This window comes from Lutjanus erythropterus, chromosome 18, assembly GCF_056507025.1.
Source record: "Lutjanus erythropterus isolate fLutEry1 chromosome 18, fLutEry1.hap2, whole genome shotgun sequence".
Lineage (NCBI taxonomy): Eukaryota > Metazoa > Chordata > Actinopteri > Lutjaniformes > Lutjanidae > Lutjanus > Lutjanus erythropterus.
Window position 1 is genome coordinate 17,870,282 of NC_139334.1, and position 25,384 is coordinate 17,895,665.

The 25,384-nt window shown below is 38.5% G+C and overlaps 1 protein-coding gene across 1 annotated transcript in view; it reads left to right on the top strand.

Moving 5' to 3' along the window:
• The first annotated feature begins 4,730 nt into the window (after positions 1-4,730).
• dph6 (diphthamine biosynthesis 6) overlaps positions 4,731-25,384 on the top strand; it is an 84,678-nt gene continuing 64,024 nt past the window's right edge. The window contains exons 1-3 of the mRNA XM_084742408.1: positions 4,731-4,869; positions 5,316-5,407; positions 6,991-7,175. Of these exons, the coding sequence (XP_084598534.1) occupies positions 4,847-4,869; positions 5,316-5,407; positions 6,991-7,175 (300 nt within the window). The 5' untranslated portion in view covers positions 4,731-4,846. The remainder of the gene's footprint in view (positions 4,870-5,315; positions 5,408-6,990; positions 7,176-25,384) is intronic.

A 25,384-nucleotide genomic window follows, 5' to 3' on the forward strand; every position in this document is an offset into this window, starting at 1 on the left:
ATAATTTTCCCACCTGTTTGATGTTCAGTAGAACATGTTTCAAAAAGTATATAAAGAAAAGTATATTCATACAGGATTGCTGTAGTTTGAATAAGTTCTTGAGTGTCTAACATAAGTTACAATTTAAAGGTTGGACAATTTAAAGGACCAGTGTGTAGGGCTATGTGGCATCTCGTGATGAGTTTGCAGATTGCAAACGCTTCATCTCACCCTCCCCTTCCAGTTATGTAGGAGAACCTACAGCGACTGCAAAACTTGTGAAAAACTCAAATGGTCCCTTCCAGAGCCAGTATTTGGTTTGTCTATTCTCTGCTACTGTTGAAACTAAGAGGTACACAGAGATGTCATTATTTGTATTTGTATCTTTATGTGTTCAACCAATATAATTATCTGTTTCTGTATTCAGACAGAAGACCTGAAGCTGGCGTGGTTTATACTGAAAGTCATATTAAATTGGGAAAATGTTTTATTTTCTAACCTAATATTCATTGGTAATGCAATATTTGTCCCTACAAAGCATCAGATTAATTCATAATAATCAATTATGAATATATTTCCACAGTCTCATTCTGTACTTTTCATCTTTTCTCTTTTATTTTTAGCTAAACTAAGTTTTATAAACTGTCTAAAGTCTGCCACCACCTCCCCTTTGATTAAGGAGCTGATTTTTTCCACTAAACCTCTGTAAATCTTACGCACTGGATCTTTAAAATCTGGTTGGAAAAAAAAGGAAACTGTTGATTTTTGTTTTGGAGATATAATGTAAGAATATGGTTAAACTGTGGAATCTGTACACACTACAGTGGATCTGATTTGTAGATACTTAGACGCTTAGATACTTAGATACTAGATCATTTTCACATGAAAGTACATGCAGTAATTGTAAACTGCATTATATGTTAATTTTACATCAAATCTGGTATTATTAGAGTTGTCAGAGAACTATTATATTCTATGGTTGTTTGTCTTAATTTCAGTAAAGTTCATTCTTGACATGAATAAGATATAAATCTTGTCAAAAGGCCATTAAAAGCATTACAGTAGAGGGCTACATAGTATTGATAAGTAATACTAACACATACACAATTATGATACTTGTGCAACAAAAAAGGTACAGTGATAAACCCTATTAAACAGTACAACCTTGTACCGTTTTGTTGCCAAAAGTCCTATTGATGTCATTAAGTTTAACATTTATCTGCAAGATTTTTTATCACCCACCAGTACGCACTCAAACATTTTAGTACATTCTGAAACAAGTTTTATTTTAATTGTGCCTACTTAGTGTTGTATGTTTAATGTAACACAAATGTTTTGCAAATACCCACAATCCACTACTCCCATTCACAAAAAAAAGTCTAGATGATGCACTGTGTTACTGTGCTGCATATGTACTTGCTCTGTCATGTTGTTGAAGGGATGAGGAGTGTGTATGTGTGTTTGTATTCTGGCCACTCAGCGTGCAACCTTGGCTGGCCTGTTCTGACACTCAATTTATCGTCGTGTGATTTGAGGCCTTAGTTTCTCATTACACCCAAAGTTTTTGTGTCCTTGTGCGACAAAAATTAGTTTGTGTGTCTGTGTAAATCACCTGTCATATGCACATGCTCCTTTAAGAAAAGGCCAAGGGTGTCATTTGATTCCTGCTGCCTTGCTTTCATATTTATGCGTCTCATATTCACGTCCATTGGCTGTGTCTCCGTTGGGCTATCCATCAACACTTTTTATCCCCATCGCACCAACAATACGGACATAAAACGCTCTTTTACGTCAGCAAAATGCTGCCACAAATAAACGGGAACAACACACCTCTTTATTTGTCTGGGTAATAAACTACATAAATTAAAACTGATAAGTGACACAATTTGCATTGGTCACATCCTATGGGCCTGTGCTTTAATGGAAATTACCAGAGGCAGTGAAGCTGTATTATAAAGTATTACCCGCAAAATTGGAAAACATAGGTGATATATTAATGAGTTTACAAAACTGAAGGACAAGCTGACCCAGGGGGATGTGTCCTGCTCTCTCCAAGACACGGCCATTTTTCACACCAACATGTCAAAGACACATTTTGAAAACTGTATCACTCATCTTGTCAAATGAAATCTCCAACACTTTGTGAAATATTCATTTGAGAAATTTATTTGTGAAAAGACAGATGCTATCAAGCCTTCCACTAGAAAGGATAACATACATATTAAAGACTAAACAGCACATATTGGAGAATATAGGCTCTTTTTTTAACTATGTTAATTGAATTTAGATTTAATATATGATCAAGTGAATGACCAGTTTCTGTTGACAGTGCAGCCTCTGTATTTTATAACATTTATCTGTCTTCTAAGTACTTATTATAATACTTATTGTACTTGTTACATTTTGCATCTATTAACAATTAATGTACTCCATTTTCTATATAGATTATCGTTTGTTAAAATAAAAGGATCAACCTTGTTCTGAGTTTTTTTGTGTTTTTCTTTTCTTCTCTTTTTTCTAGAGCTCCAGTGATTAATTGATTGGTTGTCAACTACTGATCACAGCTGTTCTGATTGGTTTGAGTTAATTTTTCATTTTATTTATTTATTTATTTTAGTAAAGGTTCTCTGAATGTGAGTGTTTCCTTGTTTCTTTGGTCCTTTGTGTCAGTGGCTTTGGGTTGTGAACAGGGCAGGACATTTGAAGATGAGGCACTGAGAGACATTTTTCAGCATTTGACTGATAGCTTGATTGAGAAAGTAATTGACAGGATTAGTTGACAAAGAAAGTAATTCTTAGTTGCAGCCCTATGTTCATTCTTGTTTTTTGTTTGGTGTCAGTGCAGCAATTTTAGGCTGTATTGTAGTAAAATACATCAGACCTGGAGGAAGTATGCAGTCATTAATATTATATTTTTTCAAAAATTATTAATATTATTAATCCCATCCTGTCGGGATTTATTTCATAATAATGACCTGCTCACTGTACATTATCCCGTGCATGGCAGATAAGCTAAAATAAATAAATACTGTAAATGAAGAAAGACAATCAAACAGGATCAAGGAATTAAGAAAAATATAATAAATTAAAAACATTACCTTATTATTAACTTACCTATTTGTAAAACTTAAGAATAAAAAAATATCAGATAAAACCACAAATTTGAAGTAAATCAGGAGCATATTCATCCATTAGAGAAGTGATCCCCGTTCTCAGCCTGTTCTGCCTGTTTACCACAACGCAAATGGTGCTCATCTGCAGGTTGTAGATTTTGCCATATATTCAGGATGAATAAAACAAAAAACAAACAAAAACAAAAAAGGGAATCTAGTTAAAAGCGATGGGATGAAGAGACGTCTCTCTCAATTTTGTACACTCAAACAAAATCAGTTGCCTTTAGCCTGCTTAGGGGTAGAAGGTGAGGGAAGCGCACAAAAGCAGTGCAATTATTCTGCTCTGGCACAACAACAGAGAGCAAAAAGAGCATCAAAGGCTTTCCTCTGAGCAAAATAGGGCTCCCTCAGAGGAAAAGTGCAAACTGTGTGTGAATACCAGTGCATGGACTTTTGGTCGTCTCTTGAGACACAAGAGGTAAAGGATGTGTGTCAGTGTCGGTGTTAGAGTTACAGTGCATATCCACTTTGATTATGTTATAGTGCAGTGTGAACCACCAGTATACTCAAAATGGCAGTTTAAAGTTTGCTTTAAATATGGTAAGTTTATGACAACCAGAGGGTACAAAGGAGAAAAGTCTGAGTCATTTTAGGCTCCAAATAGTTCTTTTCTCCTTTGTACCCTGCAGTTATATTTTTTGTGTTGCACCTGAAGATTTTTGCCTGCATGTGTGCATACTTGGTGACTCTTCTGAAGTTTATGAGAGCTCAAATTCATGTTTTCACATGTAAAATATGACATTTCAGCAATGAAATGTCTAAAAACCATATGTAACTTAAAAAAAAAAAAAAAAAAAAAAAAAATCAGTCACAGTCAGTGAAGTCAAAGTCAGTGTTCATATGCATGTTTCCCTGTACAATGAGCCCTTAATGAGCCTTAGCCCTCCACTCTGAATGCTGTTAAACAATGAAACACGTGTATAAAAACTGAAGAAAATAAAAATGCATGGAATATATTAAAAAAGGTTTCAGGAGCAATAAGGAGAAGCAAAAACATAAATAAAGCACAAAAATTTGTGCAAATATGTGACATGTTAAGTGTTTCAAGCAATATTACATGTGAAATGGTCTCTGTCACACATACATCTCATTTAAATTTAACAATAAATAAATAAATAATTATAGCATGTGCCCAATCTGTCTTCATAGTTGTTTCTATATTGTTGTGTTGGTGAATAAGATATATATATATGTATTTTATTTATGTTTTATTTTATATTTCTTTTATCTTATTATCTCTTATTAGTTTTATATTTATATCCTGCACATATAATTATTTATTTACTTTACAAATTTATGTAATATGCATTTCATATGTTTGTCACAGGTTTGTGTTTTTCAGTAATAGCCACAGTAATTAATTCACTTTCTTAATTTAAAAATATCTCAATTATCATACTCTAATTTTTATGTTTAACAACATGTCAGTACTACACATATTTATAGCAATGCCTGTTAAGCAACCTTAAATTTAAAACTGTATAGAAAGAGAGAGAAAATTACAGCAGGGACAGATTTTCTATCAGGCATATCTGAGGGCAACTCGATATATAGAGGGGTCCTTTAGAACCCGGAAGCTTTGCTCTCACATGTTATTGTGTACATTCACCGGTTGCTAAGCACAGTTATCACATTGTTGACTATTATAGTCAATACATTTGATGTCATTAGACTCTTGAGGCAAAAATAAGAAGATGAAAGTGGTCGCGTTGATAAGGTAACCGCGTTTATTTGATCCAACTGTCTTATAGTTGTGTAACGGATGTTTTTGCTAGCATGACAGTAACCAACTCTCAGATGGATGACTGAACAAACGCTAGATATCTTATTCCTGGGGGATGATAGGTGTTTTATTTCGCCTGTGACTTTATTTAAAACCAGAACATACCATTTACCTTGTAAAAGTCCAAAGTAATCGACTTAAAGGGTGTTAAAAACCAATGCAATTCTAGCATACAGAAGCTAACAAGTCACACTGTTATATGACTAGTTTGTTACAGAACATCCTTAGTATAGTAAACAAAGCCACAAACAGGTTCTTCATCACTTCATATTAATGCTGCTGCATCACATTACCAGATCGCTATGATAATGTATAGCCCTGCATGTTAATGACTCAAACACAGCTTCATCTCAGTGCCTATTTCTCATACTGTGTTCCAGTGGGGGCAAAGACAGCTGCTACAACATGATGCAGTGTGTGGCTGCTGGGCACCGGATCGTAGCTCTGGCCAACCTCCGTCCTGCTAACACAGGTGAGGGGGATGTACTGCTGCTGCTGGGGTTTATGTGATCCACAGGGGCTGGCCGGGCAATATGGGCCAGCCAGCTGCACTTCTTCACACCAAGAAGTTAAGAACTGCACGCGGTCGAAGTACTGCAGTACTTTATGTACTGTAAATCCCACAGGAGTGTTTGTTGCATGATAGTTCATATTCTTTGGTTTAGAGCTGCAATGATAAGGTCATTAATTGACTTGTTGATTGTTGTGGAAATTTGTGAAATAAGAGAATTGAAAGAAGCAGCACTTTCAAAGGTTTATTGTGACACTCCTTATCTGCAACTTGCTGGATGGCAGAACACTGCATTGATTTTTTGGAGCTGTATTTCCACATGCAGTCTCATGCATCACAGTTGATGCAAAGTTGTTAAGCAAATTTGCAGCCTTCTCTAATATTCTCATACAAAGAACAACTTCTCTGCAGAGACACCATTGTTTCTAGTGTCACTTGTACTTTGTGACCCATTCAAATGTTACACTTTACTTCTCTGACAAGAGACAGATCTTCCATTGTTATTTACATCATATGATCCATTCTGTTACACTAATATCACCCTGTGGCTCAGCTGAAGGACAGACAGTGCCTACAATAAGAGAAATAATAAAGTGTAAAAATCCATTACATTGATTTACAAAGTCATTGATTAAAAAATGACAATTCGGCTAGTTGAGAAAATAATTGTTAGAGTTGTTGCTACCCCACTATATGGTTCATAGTTACTTTAGCTGCAAAGATGGTGGATACCAGCTGTGTTATAATACATTAAATTAAAAAATGAATATATTAATTGAGTTATGGATTGTATATTTCTACTATATTAATGCATTGTTTTGGTTCGTGTTGTATGGAATTCAGTAAGGCCCAAACTGAATGCATAATAAAAACACAATTAATATATTCATGTGAAATACAAACAAAATGTGATAGGTTAAATGAGATAAATAATAAATTGTGAAACATTTGAATATATTGTTAAAACTTAACTTTTATCATAAAGATTTTCATGGTGACTGGTGTTTGTTGGAGTTTAATTGTATTTCATCACAAAACGTCTTATTTTGAAATGCATGTTTTTTTCCATGTTGAAATTTTTCACCTTGACACTTTAATTTCATTATGTTCCTTGTCAGAATAAAGTGAATGACAGTTTTTATGGTAATGAGTTGAATTAGAACAATTTTGGATCACTTTAATTAGCTTCATTTATGTATTCTTAGATATTATTTTTTATGATATGTTATTCATTTTAATTTGGCTCACATTGATCTTATTGTAACTGTTCAATAGTTCCAGCTGTTCCATTAACATATTTTTTATGAAATGAATGGCTTCAATTGTGAATGTCTTCATAATCATTTATGGCCCCGTAGGGCTGATGTTATCTATAGGCACGATCTATCACTGTGTACATCATTTTGTTAACATCTAAAACTACCTTCTGGATGTTTGTTCTCTCTTCCTTAACTATCACACAGTCATTATTACTGTTTATTAGACACATGATCAGTGGCTTATCACTCGACACTGGCCAAAACTGACTTTCCTTCATGCCACAGATGAATTGGACAGCTACATGTACCAGACAGTGGGCCACCAGGCCATAGAGCTGTATGCTGATGCCATGGATCTGCCCCTGTACAGACGTACTATCCAGGGCTCCAGCCTGGACACCAGCAGAACCTACAATAAAACAGAGGGGGATGAGGTGGAGGACCTGTATGAGCTGCTGCACCTTGTCAAGGTAGGCCTCTCTGCCCCCGCCATAGTGAGAGATAAAAGGTTTTATTATCCCAGCAGTGCAACATTTGGGTTTCAAAAGGCCTTTGTACTTCAGGGACACACCCCTCTTATTTTATAGTTTATTTATTTTCATAATAAGTGAAACTTTGATCACTAAGAGTTACGAATACATCAAACAAACTGAAGGACACTGAATTGCTCTTTGTATGTATTACATCATTCCAAGTACAAACTGCTGCATATTGAACATGTAGAGAAGAAAATCCAATCCAAAGTTACAAACCCTTGATGTTATTTATTTGCACATACAGAAGAATCATCAGCATTGGCATCACACCATTGTCCTCATTCCAAGGGATTCCAAGTCCAGTAGTCACGTGTGCTTTTGCCTCCTTAAAAAACGTATGGGTTTCTCTTTGTCTTACAAAATGTTCCGGTGACTTCACCTAAATAAAGAAAGAGAGAACTGCACACCAAAGAGCTCCTGTTTAAAGTATTTATTTGTGTGACATTAATGTAAAAAGCAATTAGGAACTAAAGCTAAAATAAATGTAGTGGACTAAAAAGTACAATATTTCTTTCTGAATGGAGTAGAAAGAGAAAGTAGCAGGAAATGGAAATATTTAATGTACAAGAACCTCAAATTTGTACTTAACTACAGTACTGGAGAAAATACACAGTTACATACACAGTTACAATCCACCATTGCATTATTCCTAAATTCTCAACATTTTACTGACATTACTTAATTATTCTTCAGCACACAGTTGCCCAAAAATCCTAAAAGGTAAATGTAAGTAGGCCTACTTTTTTTTTTTTATTATTTTACATATAGGTATTTGTCATTTAATTTATGTGCATGTAAACAAAATAGATTAATTTAAAGGACAGAATGCATGCACACACATTCACACACATACACAAAGTCACTAACCTACATATGTACAAATGTATATACCCAAAAAGCAACTGTACAGGAGTAACTGTACGAGACTTTTTCTCAAAAACCTTAAAGCAAAATGAAGAATTTACATTAATTAATAAAGCATCTGACTATAATAATGTGGAACAAAATGCTGATTTTATTTCTACTTGATATCAGAGGCTTCACACTTCAGTGAAACAGTGAATTTTATTCAGAAAAGTATCACAATACACCATAATTATGTGAGCTCACTATAGCGATGCTTCATTGAGCATATACAAAAACAGTCACCGTTCTGATTCCTCGCCACCACTGACATATGCTTGACTGCTTTTTAGTGAGCAAGCTCTCAGAGCACTACTAAACTTCTCATCTCGGCTAAGGTTCATGACATATGTCACACTGTTGAGATGTTTAACAAGTCATTCTCTGTGGATTCAGAGTCACTTAGTGGCCCATCAGCTCTGTCTCAAAGAGACCAGGCTTGTCGGGCTTCATCTGGCCGACTGTACACTAACAGTCCTCAGCACCTGTTGTAAAGTGCAACCAAGCTGCTCGGGAGATTAAAAAGCCATGTTAGTGCTTTTAGTCTGTCTTATTTAGTATGTCTTGATTTCACTTTCAAAGAGGAGTAAGTTTCCCTTTTATCTTATAGTGTGCCCGTTGTATCAGTTAATTAAAGTTTGATGTGTGAAGTTGGAGTGAGGTGCCCTTCAACAACTGGCTTCACAGGAAAAATACCATTCTTTTTTTTATCTCACTTGACAGAAGATCAGATGCAAAAATTAATCACCAAATTAATATTTCATCAAATACCACTTTTGCCAGGACGCTGAGGAAATATTCATTTGATGCCAAATTATGTATGAGACCTCGGTGGTCTGATGTGGTGCAGGGTGGCTGACTGACAGGTTTGTGTGTGTTTAACACACCGCTGGCACTGCCTGCCTACCTGACCGCCTGCAGCCATGAGGAAACTACCTGGACGCACACACTTCAACAGCAGCAACAGTTCTCCCTGCTGTCAGCGCAAACAGGGTGTGGGATTGATCCTGTGTAACACTTTCTCCCCTCTGCACCCACACACAACCTCTCGTTTTAGCTTGCAGCATCAAAATTTAAGAGCCTCTTATGGGATGGAGCACAGGAGTTTGTTGTTGAGATGGGAGTTGGCTTGACGTGGTGTAAATGAGAGACAGAGAGAGAGAGGGGGGGTGCTTGGTTCTTCCTGCAGGTCTGTGTGGAGACATGTTCATCCGGAGCTGAGGGCTGCTCCAGGGCCCCTGCGTGTCCGCACACCGCCTGGGTGGCAAGGGCCAGTCAGCCTGCCTCGGGGCATTTCGCGCCCTCTGCCTGACTTTCTTTGTCGTCTTCTGTACAAATCGCAGCCTTTTACACATGCAGCTACATGAGAAAGCTCTTGTTTGTGTGTTTTCTTGTCTGGATGCGCAAATTTATATGGTCCAATTCCTGTTTTCTGGACAGTAAAATAGTGGGCATCTCTCTGACTTCTCTCTCTAATTGCAAAAGGCTGCTAATTTCCCATTTCCAGGGCTTCTCTGGTCTGACCTCACCAGTCAGACGGGCCATAGATCAGGGCAGTTGGACTCCCATGGGGCCCTCAGCTCCCAGACCTCCAGTCGTCTCCCCGTTTACCCCTCTCACCGTCATCAGCAGACCTTCACCATAAACAACAGGCTTCCTTTCCCTCTAACTGAGTGATATCTACCATGAGGACACAACTTTCTTATCTCAGATGTCAAGTAACACCTCTCTGAAGTTTAGTTTTTGTCATTTAAGTACTATTTTTTACCACACTTTGAACAGCAACAGCATTAATCAAGAAGTTATCAGCTTATTAAATTGATAACTATTTGATAATTGAGTAATTTGAGTAATTTTTCAAGAAAAAAGGCAAAATTATCTGATTCTAGCTGCTTAAATATCAATATTTTCTGGTTTCTGAACTGAAACTCTTTGGGTTGTGAACAAAATAAGACATTTGAGGACGTCATCCTGAGCTCTGAGACATTTTCCACCAATTTTGGACATTTTTTAGACCAAACAACTAATCTAAGTGAGAAAATGATCAACAGGTTACTCAACAGTAAAAATAATTGTTAGTTGCAGCCTTAAACTTATGCCAGACATTGCATATAAAGCTGCAACCATTAGTCAATTAATTGATTAGTGGATTGAAAGAAAATGAGTTGCCAACTGTGTTGAGTTTTCAGTTATTTTTCAAGCAGAAATGTCAAACATTTCCTGGTCCCATATTTTTAAATTTAGGATTTGCTGCTTGTCTTTGTCATTTATGAGAATAAATAAAAAAATCTTTTTGGGTTTTGGACTGTTGGTTGATAAGAGAAGCAGTTTGAGGATGTCATTTTGTGAAATTGTGATAAACTTTTTCACCATTTTTCAACATTTTATAGAATAAACTACTACTGGACTAAGAGTGAAAATCATTGTCAGAATAATCAATAATGAAAATAATCGTTAGTTGCAGCCTTCTTTAGAAACTGACACACTTCACACTTCACATTTAGTTCACCCAACACATAAAATGTGCCTGATTTACTATGAAGAAAATTCTCCCACCAGAAAGTTTGTGGTGTTGTTGATTGGTGAAGGACATTTTTTTGAAAAGCTGTTAACTCATGCATACGTCATTGCATCTCCTGGTTTTAGAGACAGAGCTGCAACAAGTCAATTTATCAATTAGTCAATCAAAAGAAAATGAGTTGCCAACTATTTTGATGAATGATTAATTGTTTTAGTCATTTTTCAAGCAAAACTGTCAATGATTTGCTGGTTCCTGCCTCTTAAATGCACAGATTTGTTATTGACGATGGTAAACGAAGAGTCTTTGGGTTCTGACTGTAGGTTGGACAAGAGAAGCAGTCTGAAAATGTCACTCTGAGCTCTGGGAAATTGTGTTGGGCATTTTTCACTTTTTTTTTTTTTTTTTTACATTTTATAGACTAAATCCTGAAAACGAAAAGCAGATTAATCGATGCTGAAAATAAACGTTAGTTACAGCCCTATTTTGAAACTCACACAATTCTGTCCAAGTATCTCAAATTTCCTCTTTAAAGTCCTGGATTATGGTCACACTCAGTCATGTCCAACACATACTATAAGCCTGATTTACTGGAGGGAAAAAAGATGTTTTTCACACCATAAAGTTTGTGGTGTTGTTGATTGGTGAAGGAAATGATAGAATGGGAGAGAAAGAGTGAAAAAAACACTTCTTTTGATAATGAGCTGTTAAATCACCCTTACTGGAAAAGAACAGTTTTAGCATGAAAAAAATGTGTTCTGTTTGGAAAGTGTGATATTTTGAAAGATTCTTTCTAGCAGTTTGAATTAATTAGAAGTTACAAGATTATATTTGGCAAATGACACTTGAGCATAGATGAAAGAATTTTTTTTTTCTCAGATCCGGAGTTGATGAGTTTTAAGTGGATATTTTTCCCTCCTCCTCTTCCTCCTCCTCTCTTTGCAGTGCTGGCAACAGCTCTGTAGCGTGAGCCAACAGTGCCATCTACGGCTCAGTCCCAGAAACTGATGGACTCTTCACACTTTGGCCTCTCGGTGAATGTTTGGAGCCATTCAAAAAGATTCAAAGGAAGAGATCATATTCTTCAGAACCATTGTTGATAGAGGGGGGAAAAAAGCCTAATTATAATAGAAAAAATGAGCCGTCCATCCCCTGGCAGTAGTGATAATGGCAGGATGACAATGTGGCCCTATCGTTGGCTCCTTTGCTCTCATCGCTGGCTGTGTATGGCAGCGTGTCTTTGAAGTCTGTAACCTGATAGACATGCAAGCCACTGCATCCCATCCTGCTAGGTGCTGATCTTTGAACCCGCTCTTTGAGGGGGAGAAATAACAGTTTTGTCAGCGGCAGGGGGGATTCTTCACTGTTTTGGACGTGTACGGCTGTAAGGGTATATTTTCATAAAACAGATGACGTCCTTGTGTCCTCTGCCAGGCTTCAAAGACAAGCTAAACATAATGTAAAAGGTAACTGTGTATATATGAAACAGTTTGATTTGTGGCTTGTAATTTAAATACTCTCTTTGCTTCTTGTTTGTGTGCGTTTTGAAACCGTATTTCTTCGGCTGTGTGTCCATACTTCATGTGTGCTCTCTCCTCTGCTGTGATCTGCTCTGATGTGTGATACAGATCAGCAGTGTCAGTCACCCCCGGCTGTAACGCCAGTCCCCCCGAAGGCCCTGCAAAACCCCTCATATTAGTCATATCACATCCCTCAAGTCCTTTATCCTTCTCTCTGTGCTCTGTGACCTGACACAGTGGCTCTTTATGCCCCGTGACCCTGCCTGTGTGTGTATGTGTGTGTGTGTGTGTGTGTGTTTGTGCTCGTGCACGCTCCAGTGTTCAAGGTCAGGTCAAATCGGGCCTCTGTTACATGATAACAGGTCTATCTCTGTTCTCCTTACACACCTCCGCCTCTCTTTTTTTTGCCCCAGTTTCCCTTCTTTCAACACTCAGTGGTAGAAAAAGGAGCGCTCTCATCCATATATGCTCTTTTTCTCTCTGCCAAACCCAACTGCAAACTACACACGATGTTTTTAATGTTTCTAGTACATTTTTTAAAGACTTTTAAATTATCTTTTTTTTTTTGAAGATGATTTACAGTAGGCCTGTTACGTTATCGACTTATCGAGGTCAGTAAAAGTTATCTAGGTCATGTCCAGATATCATACTGCCAGTTGTGTTTACATCTGTGTTTGTTTATATAAGAATGTCACCAACACTTTATCCATAAGATGCCAGAATAACCATTAGGGGTGTCACATTTTCAATAATCAAATCAAAATTTGATCAAAAAGTGTTTTCCAGTTTAAGTAATCAACATCAAAGCCAGATTCAGCAATTTTATCTGTATTTTTCAGTTGTCTGGTCCATAAAATGTCAGAAAATGATGAAAAATGTTGATCAATGTTTCCTCAAACCCCAACATGACGTCCTCAAAAGTCTTGTTTTGTTCACAACTGAAAAATATTCAGTTTACTGTCATGGAGGAGGAAAGAAACCAGAAAGAAGCTGCAGCATTTAAGAAGCTGAAATCAAAGAATTTGGACATTTTTTGTCTCAAAAAATCACTCAAAATGATTAATTGATTTGGCTAATAATTTAATAGTCGACAGCTTACTGATTAACTGTCTCTAGTTGTCACTGCATAAAACCAATAGTCTGTTGATCTTTACAAATCAAGGCTCAATTGTGTAATAGTGGCATAAAAAAGTTTAAAATTACAATTTGTATCATGACCTGAAAGTCAGATTGAATTGTGGATTTGTGTGTGGGGTATCATGACCTGGGTTCTTCCCTCTATTGTAGGACTCAGTTGCAGGGCCTAAGTGTATTTTTTACAGTGCCTAAAAACTGAATGAACAGAAAAAAAACCTATGCTGAGACAAGTTTTGCTGTCAGTTCTTGTCACATTGCTTCTGTGCTCTTGTCATTCGGCCAGGAAGTTTGAAAGAATGAGTCCAAATGGACTTGATTTCAAAGCTGCATTTCATGGCTCTGGTGTGGGAACATTTTGGTTTAAGCCAAATGAGGGAGAATAAGAATATTTTGATTCTTTTTCACATTCCAGTGTCTCATTATTCTTAAGAATTGCAAGTTCATTGCTCTTTGAAAGTGTGTACTTGCATTATTTTGCTATTATTTCTGGGACAAGATTACGGTTGTGTGAGTACCGATACCAGTATTGGAAAATGCCTTCAATACTGCCTAAAATTCTTGGATTGGTATCAATGAGTATGTAAGTCTATGCAAAGGTTGATTTATTAACCCCAAAAAGGGGCCCTTGAACTTTCCAGCAGTGTCCTGTATGCCTTTTTTTAAATCCAGGATGGTGAACTCCTGCTCTATGGCATACATTTGTTCATGTTTTACTCAGGGTTTAACCTGAGTCGTGCTATATAACAATGATTACAAGCATATCACGTCCACTGTTGTCCAAAAAAAAGTGGTTATGGTGACAGGCTTAGTTTTCAGCAGATAGAACAGTGAGTTTTGGGAAGATGCAACTGGAGCTTCAATCATTTGATGTAGTTATAGATAATATATAAAATTATAGTGACTCTGTTGCAGCAGCTCTGCAACCTTTGAGCTGATGAATAAAGACAAAGACATTTAAGCTCATTAGAGTGATGAGGAACAATAGATGATATCTACGCACACGTTCCTTTCTGCCAGCTCTAATTAGCCACACTGTGACATCTCTGTCGTACTGAGACCCGGCTTTGAGAAAGATGGAAATGTTACTTTCAAATCTAATTTCCCATCCTGTAATGCATTCGACTTTTCAGGAACACAGTTTTCTCTTTTTTTTCAAAGTTCTTTTATTTTTTGGATAACTGATATCACGGGTCAGTTAACACCCAACTTCCTCCCCTCCCTTTTTGATGTCTGGGAAAAGTCTTGAAGAGGTGCGCTGAGACCTTTACGCCTTTGTAGATGAAACATTCCTTTCTGATGGTGTGTGTTAAAACACCTTGTTTTTAGTGAGATAATCCTCTTCTTAAACGCACACACCCTCTTCCCCCCATTCCCTTTTTCTCCTGACCTTTATTACACACACGCACACACTCCCCCCTCATCCTCAGTCTCTACCGCCGCTCCATTATCGACATCAACAGACAAGATTGGGGCCCTCTGAGATCGCAGAGGCAGTCTGTCCACAAGTCCAAACACTCTTTTTCATTCTTCCCCTCTCCCTCGCTTCTTCTTTCTTTCTTTCTTTCTTTCTTTCTTCTACTGGCATCTTTGTCTCCATTGTGTTGTCGTCGCACTTTCATCCGGACCCTTCAGAAGCCTGGCACTGCATTGTTGCGAGTGTGCCCTGATGGAGGTGTATCCTGCTGCGAGGAAAGGAGGGAGAGGAGAAAGAAAGGAGGAGGAGGAGGAGGCTGGCTGGCAGGCAGGCAGGCAGGCGGAGGAATCTCCAGTTGAACCAGCAGCTCTGTGGTATTGATTAGGGAGCTGAGGTGTTGCGAGACAAGTCGTCGAGGAGGGGTGTGAACTATGAAGGGAGGGGAGGGGTGGCCAAAATCAAACACGCAGCCCCTCTCTGATTACTGGCATGGTGCAGCATTAGACGTACATCGGGGGCTCAACAGGAAAATGGATTTCTTTAAAAAGCTGCTTAATACATAAATCATGACCTCTGGGGTCACAGCGAGGGTTTAGGAGATCAGATCAATAACAAAGCTAATGCAAGCTTGTTGTAGCTGGTTTGTGGTGCAGAGAGACCTCTAAATGGTGTTATTGGATGGAGCTTACAAGTAGATGGATAATCACTTTGTAGAAACTTTTCTTTTATTGTGTTCACGATGCAAGTAAGGGTTCAACGCTGCTGTTTTTTTTTCACTTGTCCGGTCAGGCAAGTGGGCCACAAAGATACTTGCCCAAAATCAATTTTTACCTGCCCCTGTACAAATTGTTTTATTTATTAGTGGTTATTAGGGTACCCAACGGTACCTTTTTGTCTGTACTTTACTCTCTCTGTGATGAGAAAATGTAGTTTCTGTTGTAAAAAGCCTAAACCTCTCAATTTCAACATTGTTATTATTGAAAACATTTTATTATTTATTTAGAACATTTTACACACCGCACAAAATAAAATCCCTCTCCCCTCCCTGCAAACTGCAGCCCACCTGTCACTAGAGCTTAGGGGTAGGGATTTTGTGCGTTTTCCTTAACCGATAGGTATAGATGCAAACAGTTGATTAATCATTAATCATTAATTTAAAAAATTGCATTTTTTTTATTGCTTATTTTTATATTATTTTTTTCTTTTTTTCTCATTTTAAGTTTATGTTTCCTTATTCAACAAATGCCTCCACCAGACAAGAGAATGTCACATGAGGCACAATTACTGCCAGTCCTTGACTATCGATTAATACATTTTTAATCGGTTAAATATTTAACAGCGATTAATCATTAACATCCCTACTGAGGTATTTGATGGTGTTGTTTGTGTCTAAGATGCACTCCTAGCTACAAACATTTGACACAGATCGATTTAACATGAATCAGTAATCAGTAGTATGGATGTAATTTGGACGCTACCCTTAAAAGTACAGAGGTCAGTACCCAACCCTTGTAGTTATCAAATAACAACTTAAGACTTAAGACTTAATTGTCATGTTTAACCTAGAGATGCAATGTCTCTAAAACGTCAGAAAAAAGTGAAAATGTCCATCCCAGTTTTTCAAAGTCCAAGGTGATATTCAGTTAAATATGATAATAAATGGAGAAAAGCAGGAAATCTCCATATTTGAGAGGCTGAAGAGAGCATCTTCTGCTATTTTTGCATGAAAAATACATTAACAATTAATTGATAATTATAATAGTTTAATAGTTGAATTTTAGTTGCTAGCTTTACTAGCCCAACATGGTATTTTACTTGCCCCAGGCAAGCAGGAAATCCTAATTGTTAACCCATGCAATTTTAGAGTACTGGACTTGTATTTGAGTATAGATTTCTTCAAACAGCTGTCTCTCTGCTTCGCCTCTCTGTGATCGCCATTGTTATCTTTTCCTTTGGTCTGAGGCCGCTTGTATTTATGTTGGTTGCCACAGTGGCAGTGGGGTTGAGATTGCAGGGCTTGTTTTGCACATGAGGAAGGATAGCATTAGCGCTGAGATAATGGCACTGTGTATTGTTCGCTGGCCGTGTGGAAGTGGTGGGACAGGATCTATTAGATGCAGGCCCATTTCCCTCCAACTGACGCTAACAGTCCCCACAAACATTAGATAAAGAGCCTAGCCTCAAGCCTTTGTAATTTGTTTGTATTTTTCTGCTTAATGTACTTTGCTCAATCTTGTTTAGCGATGATGGAAGCTGATAGCCTTATCTCGCCTTGCCAAGGGCATGAGCCACTACCACTGCTTGGTTGAACATTCTTCCAATGAAGAACGTGTGTGTGTTTATGGTCCTTTTTTCTGATTTTATTTTGATGCTGGATGACTTGTAGATGTATCTAGAGGTTATTTGCATTTGAGGTATTGGTTAATATGTTCCATTTTGCACTGATGTAAGTACACCATTATGGAAAGTGTATTACTATAATTTCTCTCTTGTTTGATTGTTCATATTAAAAATTAAGGGAAATCTGTGATCATTTTCTAAGCCTGGCTGACCAAATTTGATTTCTTTGCTCATTTGTCATTGTGTGTTTCATCATTTTTTCTTCAAAATGCCTTCAGATGTCCCTCCTTTCAAAACAACTGCTACTTTTGATCATCAGAGATCTATTGTTGCATCTAAATTGTCACCCTTGATGAAAATACATTTTTTTCACCCTCTGCTTTTATTTATTTTATTTTTTTTTAAAGTCAAATTTCAAGTTAATCTGAAAATATGAAGAAAGTTTTACATGGCTTCCATAGGCTAATGAAACTGAATATTTTTGAGTTTTGGACTGGCTAGTCCTACACCTTGGACTGGGATACTGGGAACTGGGATAAACTTCTTTTTTTTTTCATATTTTCTGACATTTTATACATGTTGTGACTCTAGATTAAACACAGTGATCAACTCTAGTGTTTGTTGTTATTTGATAACCCCTAATAAATACAACAGTTTGTTCAGGAACAAATAAAAATTGACTTTCTGACACACTCACTCAGTGAAAATTTCCCACTTTTCTCTGTTCTTTATCATATTAAACTGAATATCTTTGGGTTTTGGGCTGACAAAACAAGATATTTAAAGATGTCACCTTGGACTTTGAAAAACATTTAACATGATTTTCTGACATTATATAGCAGCCCCAGATAAAATACGACAATCAGCTTTGGTCTTTATTGTTATTTGATAATGGCTAATAAATAAAACAGTTTGTACAGGGGCAAGTAAAAATTTGAGCACGTAGATTTTTGGAAAAAAATAAATTAAATATTGAACCCTGATTTGAATTCTAGCCAGTTGTTTTTTTACTCTGCAGCCCCGTGTACGACTTTGTGAAGGATAGTCCAGCCGTTTAAGAAAAACAGACGGCACAGCAGAGGTTGAACATGTAATAAAACCTTTTAAACTCACCGATATCAACAGCTAGTCAAGCCCAATACTGCCTGTCTCAGAGCAGACAGCTGAGCAATAGTGCTAAGTCTTTCAACTCCCTGCCATTCATGTACTCCAAAATTAAGAGGGCTTTTATGTTTTGTTTTGTGAACCATTCCCCTCAAGAAATATTTGTGGCAGGCCCCATCACCTCCCGCAGCTAAAGTCATAACCAGCCGTAGAAAAACACTGTCTGGAGTCTGGAGAGTGGGTTAAACCGGCATCATTGCTATATTTTCCTCTGGTCTCTCTCCGGGGAGGTAAGAGGGAAGGATTTGAAGGGGGGGTTCATGATGTCTGTTGGCGCTGTATTGAGGATAGAGGACAGGAGAGCCACGATGCCAAGAGCCTGGAACCTGACCTCACCAGAAAAACATTTACATTTTGGAGTGTGTGTGCGTGTTTTTAGGCCAGTGTGTTGACTGTGTGTATATACGTGGACGTGGATGCATGTGCGTGCGTACACCCTGTGGACTAGGTGGTTGTTACGGACCATGAAAAGCAACTGACATAGTTTACCTCTCTGCGGCATGAGACTCCTTCTTTGATTCTGTCCTACGCGCTTTTTGGAAGCAGCTTCCTGTCTCAAACACTCTTAGCTCAACCAAGTGGGAATGTTGCTATGACATGAGCTGGGATTATGACTTTGTTTTATGCCCTAAAGAAAACTGTTGCTGATTTATTGGAACGCCTTACCCTTTTAATGGTGAGAAGCAAGACTTTAAGTTTTTGGAGGAAGTCAGAAAATACCAAAACAGTCGATCGTCTGAACGCAGAGACACAAAATGACAATTTGTTTAAAGTAGAAACAGCCATTAAATAAAATATTGCATTTTTTAAAAGCCAGTAATAACTAAACTTGTCTGCTTGAATTGCAAGTATTCATGGACATCGATAAACGACCTTATGTCTCCCCGCTGCTTCTCAACATTTAGTTTTCCATGCGTGTAGATATGGAAAGCCTCCTTGTCCTTGGCCTGCTGAAACTAGGGCTTTGTGCTTGCTTTGGCCATGGCCCTCTCCCTCCCTGCCTGACGACTGGCTGCGCCTGTGTTTACGTAACCATATATATCTGAGAGGAAGCTCGTGAAACGTTAATCTCTCTACTTTTTAACCCTGATGAATTTCTACATTTTCCAGCTGTGCGGCATGGCATATTTATGCTCAGGCTCTATCACTGAAAACAGCTCTGTCATTGTAAATGAATCACTATCCAAGACTAAAGAGTGTGTGTGGGTATGTGTATGTGTGTGTAAACTTCAGGCTAGAGACACTGTACAAATACAAACTCAGCCATGAAAAGCTGCAGTAGTAGTGTACCTCCAAGGATTAAATCTTTGAAGCTTCTTCTTCATTCTTCCCCCAAACAGAGAGGTACTTACTATTAGGCAAAGGCTGCTGTCAACTGCCGTAGGCCCCAAGCTACCAAGGGCCCCATAAAATGCCTCATAAACTTATGGTTGAGAAAGTTTTTTTTTTTAAACTTTTTTTTTCTAATTAATTATGTCTTTTTAAAAACCCATACACTAAAACAGCATCAGAATACAGGAAGAGACACTCATATTTTCGTCAAGCCACAAAATTTGGTGGCCTAAGTACATTTTTGGGGCCTTAAATGCACTGTACAAATGAAAAAGTTGAGTTCACTGCAACTCAAAGATTTTTGAGTCCAACTCAAACTCTTTTTGAAGTTTTTCCAACTAATAGTTTTGTTGAGATAATTCACTTTCCTTCTTTAGATCTTTGAGTTTCAGACCTTTGTTTAGTTTATTTCAAAGCTTGTTAGACTTGAGTTTGATTCACGTTGAGTTTTCTCAACTTTTTTTTTGACATGTAAAAACAAGTTAAGGCTAGTTGAGGAAATTGGTGGCGCATATCTCCGTACATTACATCATGAGATGTGTCATGTTCTAGTCACTTAAACTCCTGCTTCCATTCACCCCTGTGAAATTTGATCAGTAAACTCATACTTCAGTAACCCAGACATATTGGTAGCTCGCTGGTGATGAGTACTGTTTCCTGTTTTTGTAGCATGTTGAGCTAAACAGCCTGATGGAATTGAGATGCTTGTGGAACTGTAACTTTGCATTGGCAAAGGCTCATGACACATGGAATATTTGGTGGCTACAGAGGATTTTTTTGTGGCCATGGGCCATCAGGCCATAGTTAATGTGGAACCCTGGAATGCTTAATTCATAATTGTCTTAAGGGGCTCCCTACTACATTGGACTATTCTATGATCTCATTGCGCATCTGGATGAATGATTCAAGAAAACAGTATCCAACTCATGTAAACAAACTGCTTGTCATCGTGTACAAACTGTTGAAAAATGAAGGGAAGCTACCTCAGCTTTGCTGAAAAAAGAAGGAAGTGAAAAGATATTAAAAGATGATACCCATCCCACTGCAGCCTGTTCACCCTGCTGCTGCCTGGCAAGAGGTACAGAAGTATCCATTGCTGTACCACCAGACTTCAGAACAGCTTCTTTCAGGAGGCCGTGGGACTATAAATATAAGTTTAATTTTATTACTTATTATTTATTCATGGATTGAAAAAGGAGGAGGGATGTGGAAGGCCCCATGTCTGTGTTTGCCCCAGGTCCCAAAATGACTAAATCTGCCCCTGGACCCAAATCATTGCACACCAGCCTGTCACTTGTCACATTGCTGCAGGCTGATAAGCGTTCCTCACTCAACACGCTGATGAGACAATGTCTCATGTCATATCCTCTGCTGACTGGTCACACCTGCATGTCGGCCTCAGCGGAGGATAATACTTTCCCCTATTCTGCTTCCTCTCTGCCCTTCTCATAACTCTGACCTGCATCATCTCAGGAACCGGTCGGGGTATTTAGGTTTATGAGCAGCTGGCTTTGTGAGCGGTTTGTTTTTCTTATTCTACCGCTCTGTATGGTTGAGGACTGACACGTGGTGAGTCATCTCGCCAGCCCATCCATGAGCACAAAGGAAGAGCCCGTCTTTCAACAGCTCCTTCAAACAGACAGCCCCACCAATTTACCAAAGGGGATGTCTCTGAAAGCCTTTTAGAACAAGGTTTTGGCTGATGTTTGCTTTACAAAGACATTTGCTAAGCTTGCATGTCCATTTATTGCTTTATTTTGATGGATCAGACATTGTACATAGTGTTTTGGCCTTAGTATATATAAGTAGCATATAATCTTACGAGCATTGGGTGTAACTTAAAACATTATAATTGGTACAAACTATATCTTGTATCTTGTGCACGCCTCTTCTGTTCGTTCGCCATCTCTAGGAGTCACCTTGGAGTATAACTGTCCGTACAGAATGGTAATGAGGAAGCTGATTTAAAACAAATAACCAGTGTCTCCTCCTACTAAGCTCACGCTAAGCTTCCTGTCAGTTTGGCATGTCTGAGTTGTCAGGACAGCCCAACACGCCCCGGGACTCTGTCCGCATTACATTAAACACAATCGCTTGACCCTAGCTGGCCCTATCCCCTGTACCACATCTACTTGAGCTGCTACAACAAGGTCCAACCCCCTTGCCGTGTTCCCACCGTGCAGGGGAACAAGGGGAGAACAATCCCATTACATTACAACAGGCCCAGAGCTGATCTAATGGAGAGAACATTAAAACCGCGTCGCGTCCAGTCACTTACTTGATGGATCCTGGGAGCGAGGAATGAAGGGGAGAGATGGCGAGGAGAAGGGGGAAGGGATGTGGGGTTAGAGGTAGTGTCGATATGACAGTGCGGATATGGCAATGGAAAGCTTGCAATGGTACACCCTCAGAAATAAAAGTGCTAACTAGAACCTTAAAGGGTTCTTCAGGTTGTTCTCATAAGAGAACACTTTTTTAATAAATATTCAACTTGGAGAGAGTTTTACTTAGAACCCAACATAAAGGGTTCTCCTGATAGCCATCTGTGAAAGGTTTCATCCCAGAGCCCCCTATGAGAAGTTCTACAGAGAACCCATTTTTGTTGTAATGGTTCCGGTCCACCATTAACATGAGCCCACCCAGGGGCTTCCACCTAAGAACCTATTTATATTTCAGGGGATTTATCTAGAATCCAGTCATGGGGTTCTACTACAAACCTTTTTTATATTCCAGGGGTTTTATCTGGATGACACTCAGGGAGTTCTACCAGGAACCTTTTTATGTTCCAAAGGTTTTATTTAGAATCCACTCAGGTTCTACCTAGAATCTTTTTATATTCTAGGGGTTATATCTAGAACAACCAAGGAGATTCTATTTAGAAACTTTATATATTCACATGGTATCTAGAACATATTCAGGGGGTCCGACCAGGAATCTTTTTAGTTTCCAGGGGCTTTGTCTAGAACCCATCCAGGGGATTCTACTGAAACTCTTTTATATTATAGTACAAAGAACCCTTGACGAAAGATTTCTTCTGTCTTTATTCCAAAAGCGGTTCTTACACAGAACCTTTAACAAACCCCTTTCTTCAAAAAGGGTTCCTCACAAGCAAACGGTTCTTGGTAGAACCGCAGCCCTTCAGGAAGAACCCTTTTGGAACCCTTGTTGTCTAAAAGTGTAGCCGGGTACCCTTGAGCAAACTGTCATTCAAACCACTTTAATTAATTTCTCCACTTTGTCCTCGTCCCCCGCCTCGCTGCCATCCCACACACACATGCTACATACAGGAGGCAGTAATATAATAGAAAGTACATGTCAACAACTTTGGACTCGATTAAAAGAGGATTTTGTGATGGAAATTTGTGGCCTTGTTTCTGTAATAGCCAAGATCTGCCAACGCCGGCTTCCTAGTTGTCAGAACAGGCTGAAGCAGGCATGCTGGAAACCCACCATTTTGCAAAATGGAGCTTTGTATTGTTAGGGTGTATAATTAAGACCTCATTGTGACAGCCATTGAGAAAGAGCTAATGAGGGTTCTGATGTATTCCATATGAATATGAATATTGAATTTTTAATATTTTATGGCTTTCTAATTGCCTTGGTTGCTGCTAATGGCTTTGACTGTTGAATATTACCCAGACTGAGTGTGTGGCGTGCGTAAGTACCTTTAAGCTGATAAAATCGCCGCATTCTGAAGCTGAATTCTTTTGCTTTATGATTGTCGACGTGTATGTATCTTTGGGGCAGATACATATCTTGACTAAAGGCATGTCTGTGACTGTGAATACATTTGAACCACTCTTTTACTCTCTTACCAAGATGAATGTATATATAATTACAAAGTATATCACACGCACTACCTTGATATAGAGTTTAATGGCCGTATCGTTTCTTTGTGGAGCATGTCTGCTGGCCTTAATCTTCCCCACAGCTGACATCTTAATAACTCAGGCCTCTCCATCTATTTCCACGGGAGACATCCGGATGTTGGGGAAGGATTAGTTTAATGAATTTGACAATTAGTAACAGAAGTTAATGACTGCATGGGGCTAAGTACCCTGATGGACATGGCTGGGGGGACTGAGGGCTTCCATTGCTCTGGGCCATAGATCCTCATTAATAGCTTTTCTGCCTGCTGGAGAGGACAGGGGAAGCCAGGCCAGGCCTTTGTTTAGTCTGCCTCTGAAGGGGCTGCTAGGGGGTTGCACTGTTGCACAACGCCACGCCAGAATTAGTCCCGCTCTGGGCGTGAGTTAATGCAGGGCCTCGGGTCCTGGATCAGGTGAAGCTTCCTTTAATGAGCTAGGGTCATTAAACGTTGAAAAAAGAAAAGTGACATGGAATCGGGGCGGGCAGGGAGCTCTTTCTTCGGATCTTGTGCCAACAGTCATGAAGAAAGAAAAGTGGCTTGCGGGTCACAAGAGTCCTGATGACCTCTGCTTTGATTTATCGTTATGTTAGCTTCTTACCCGGATTCCACCTTTAATGCAGTCAAAACATCGTTTAGCTAGATAGCTCTCATAAAGATTTTATTATTATTTATTAGAATACTGCGCTTCATGAGCTACCTTGTCGCTTTGTCAGGTATTCCCACTATAAACCATTTTGATAAATTTTTCAGCCACCATAAAATCAAAGTTTGTATTTTTTATGGCATCATGAATACACATGGAACAATTCCCATAAAATCCATCAATTCAGATTTATACATGCATATACCACTTCTTCACCATAATTTATCCCACCTTTCCCACAGCGGATGAGAAAGTATGTCTAGAATTTGTCAAATCGCGTCCAGAGCAGCATTAGCTGCCCCCTCATTCCTGCCTGTCTCCTGGTGATAGCTATAATAGCGACGAAAACATAACCGCATCCAAAAATAATCATCATTTCCAGCATTTCCAGTGCTGTTTGCCAAAAGGTCTACTAGCTAGAGTCTCCACTGAAAACAAGGGGGATGTGTGAGAAATTTGTCTAGTGTTATCATTAGTGGCGAGCATGCCTGGACTGCATGATGTAATGTAATGAGAGTCAGTGAAAAGAGAAACCATTTGAATAGGTACGCACACACACACTTGACCATATTTTTGAGCTGTAAACTAAATTATGTTACTGTAATGTGAAGAAAGACATCAATGCTGGTGTTAAAATTGTCATTTCTTCATAAATTTATTTAAGGAAATCAGCATTTCAAATGGCTCAAACTGCCAGCCACTGTTTTAAATCAAGTTGAACTTGAAGTTGAACTTTATTATGATCCCAAAGGGCAAATTACTTTGCAAGCCAGAAGCAACACAGCAATATACAGTATACAGATCAAGACAGGAAAAAAGGCAGTCAGACACTGCAATAAACAGCACAAAAGAGAATGTATGTAGAAAGACAGTCTTAAATACATCAGAATGGGCAATACAGTACAAAGGTTACAAAGACGTCATCAAACACTTGTCACAGTGAACGGTAGGAGAAGAAAGTTAAAAAAAAAGGACATAGATAAACATGTAACACAGTGAACAGTACAGGACGAGGATAAAAAAGACAGTCAACTCATCATTCACAGGCATTTGCACAATTTTTTCCTAACACTCCACGTAGTATTTCTACCTTTTGATGGCTGTTTAAAAGAAAAAAAAAAGCTAACAGCTAAAGATATGGCAGGAAAGAGGGAGGAAGAGTGGGGAATGACATGCTGCAAGGGCCGTAAGTGGGAATTGAAACCACGACCACTCCAGAGGCCTCACAGCCTCAGTACATGGGGTGAAGGCTCTACAAACTGACTTACCAGGCCCCCATACTTTTGAAGGCTTTAGAAGTC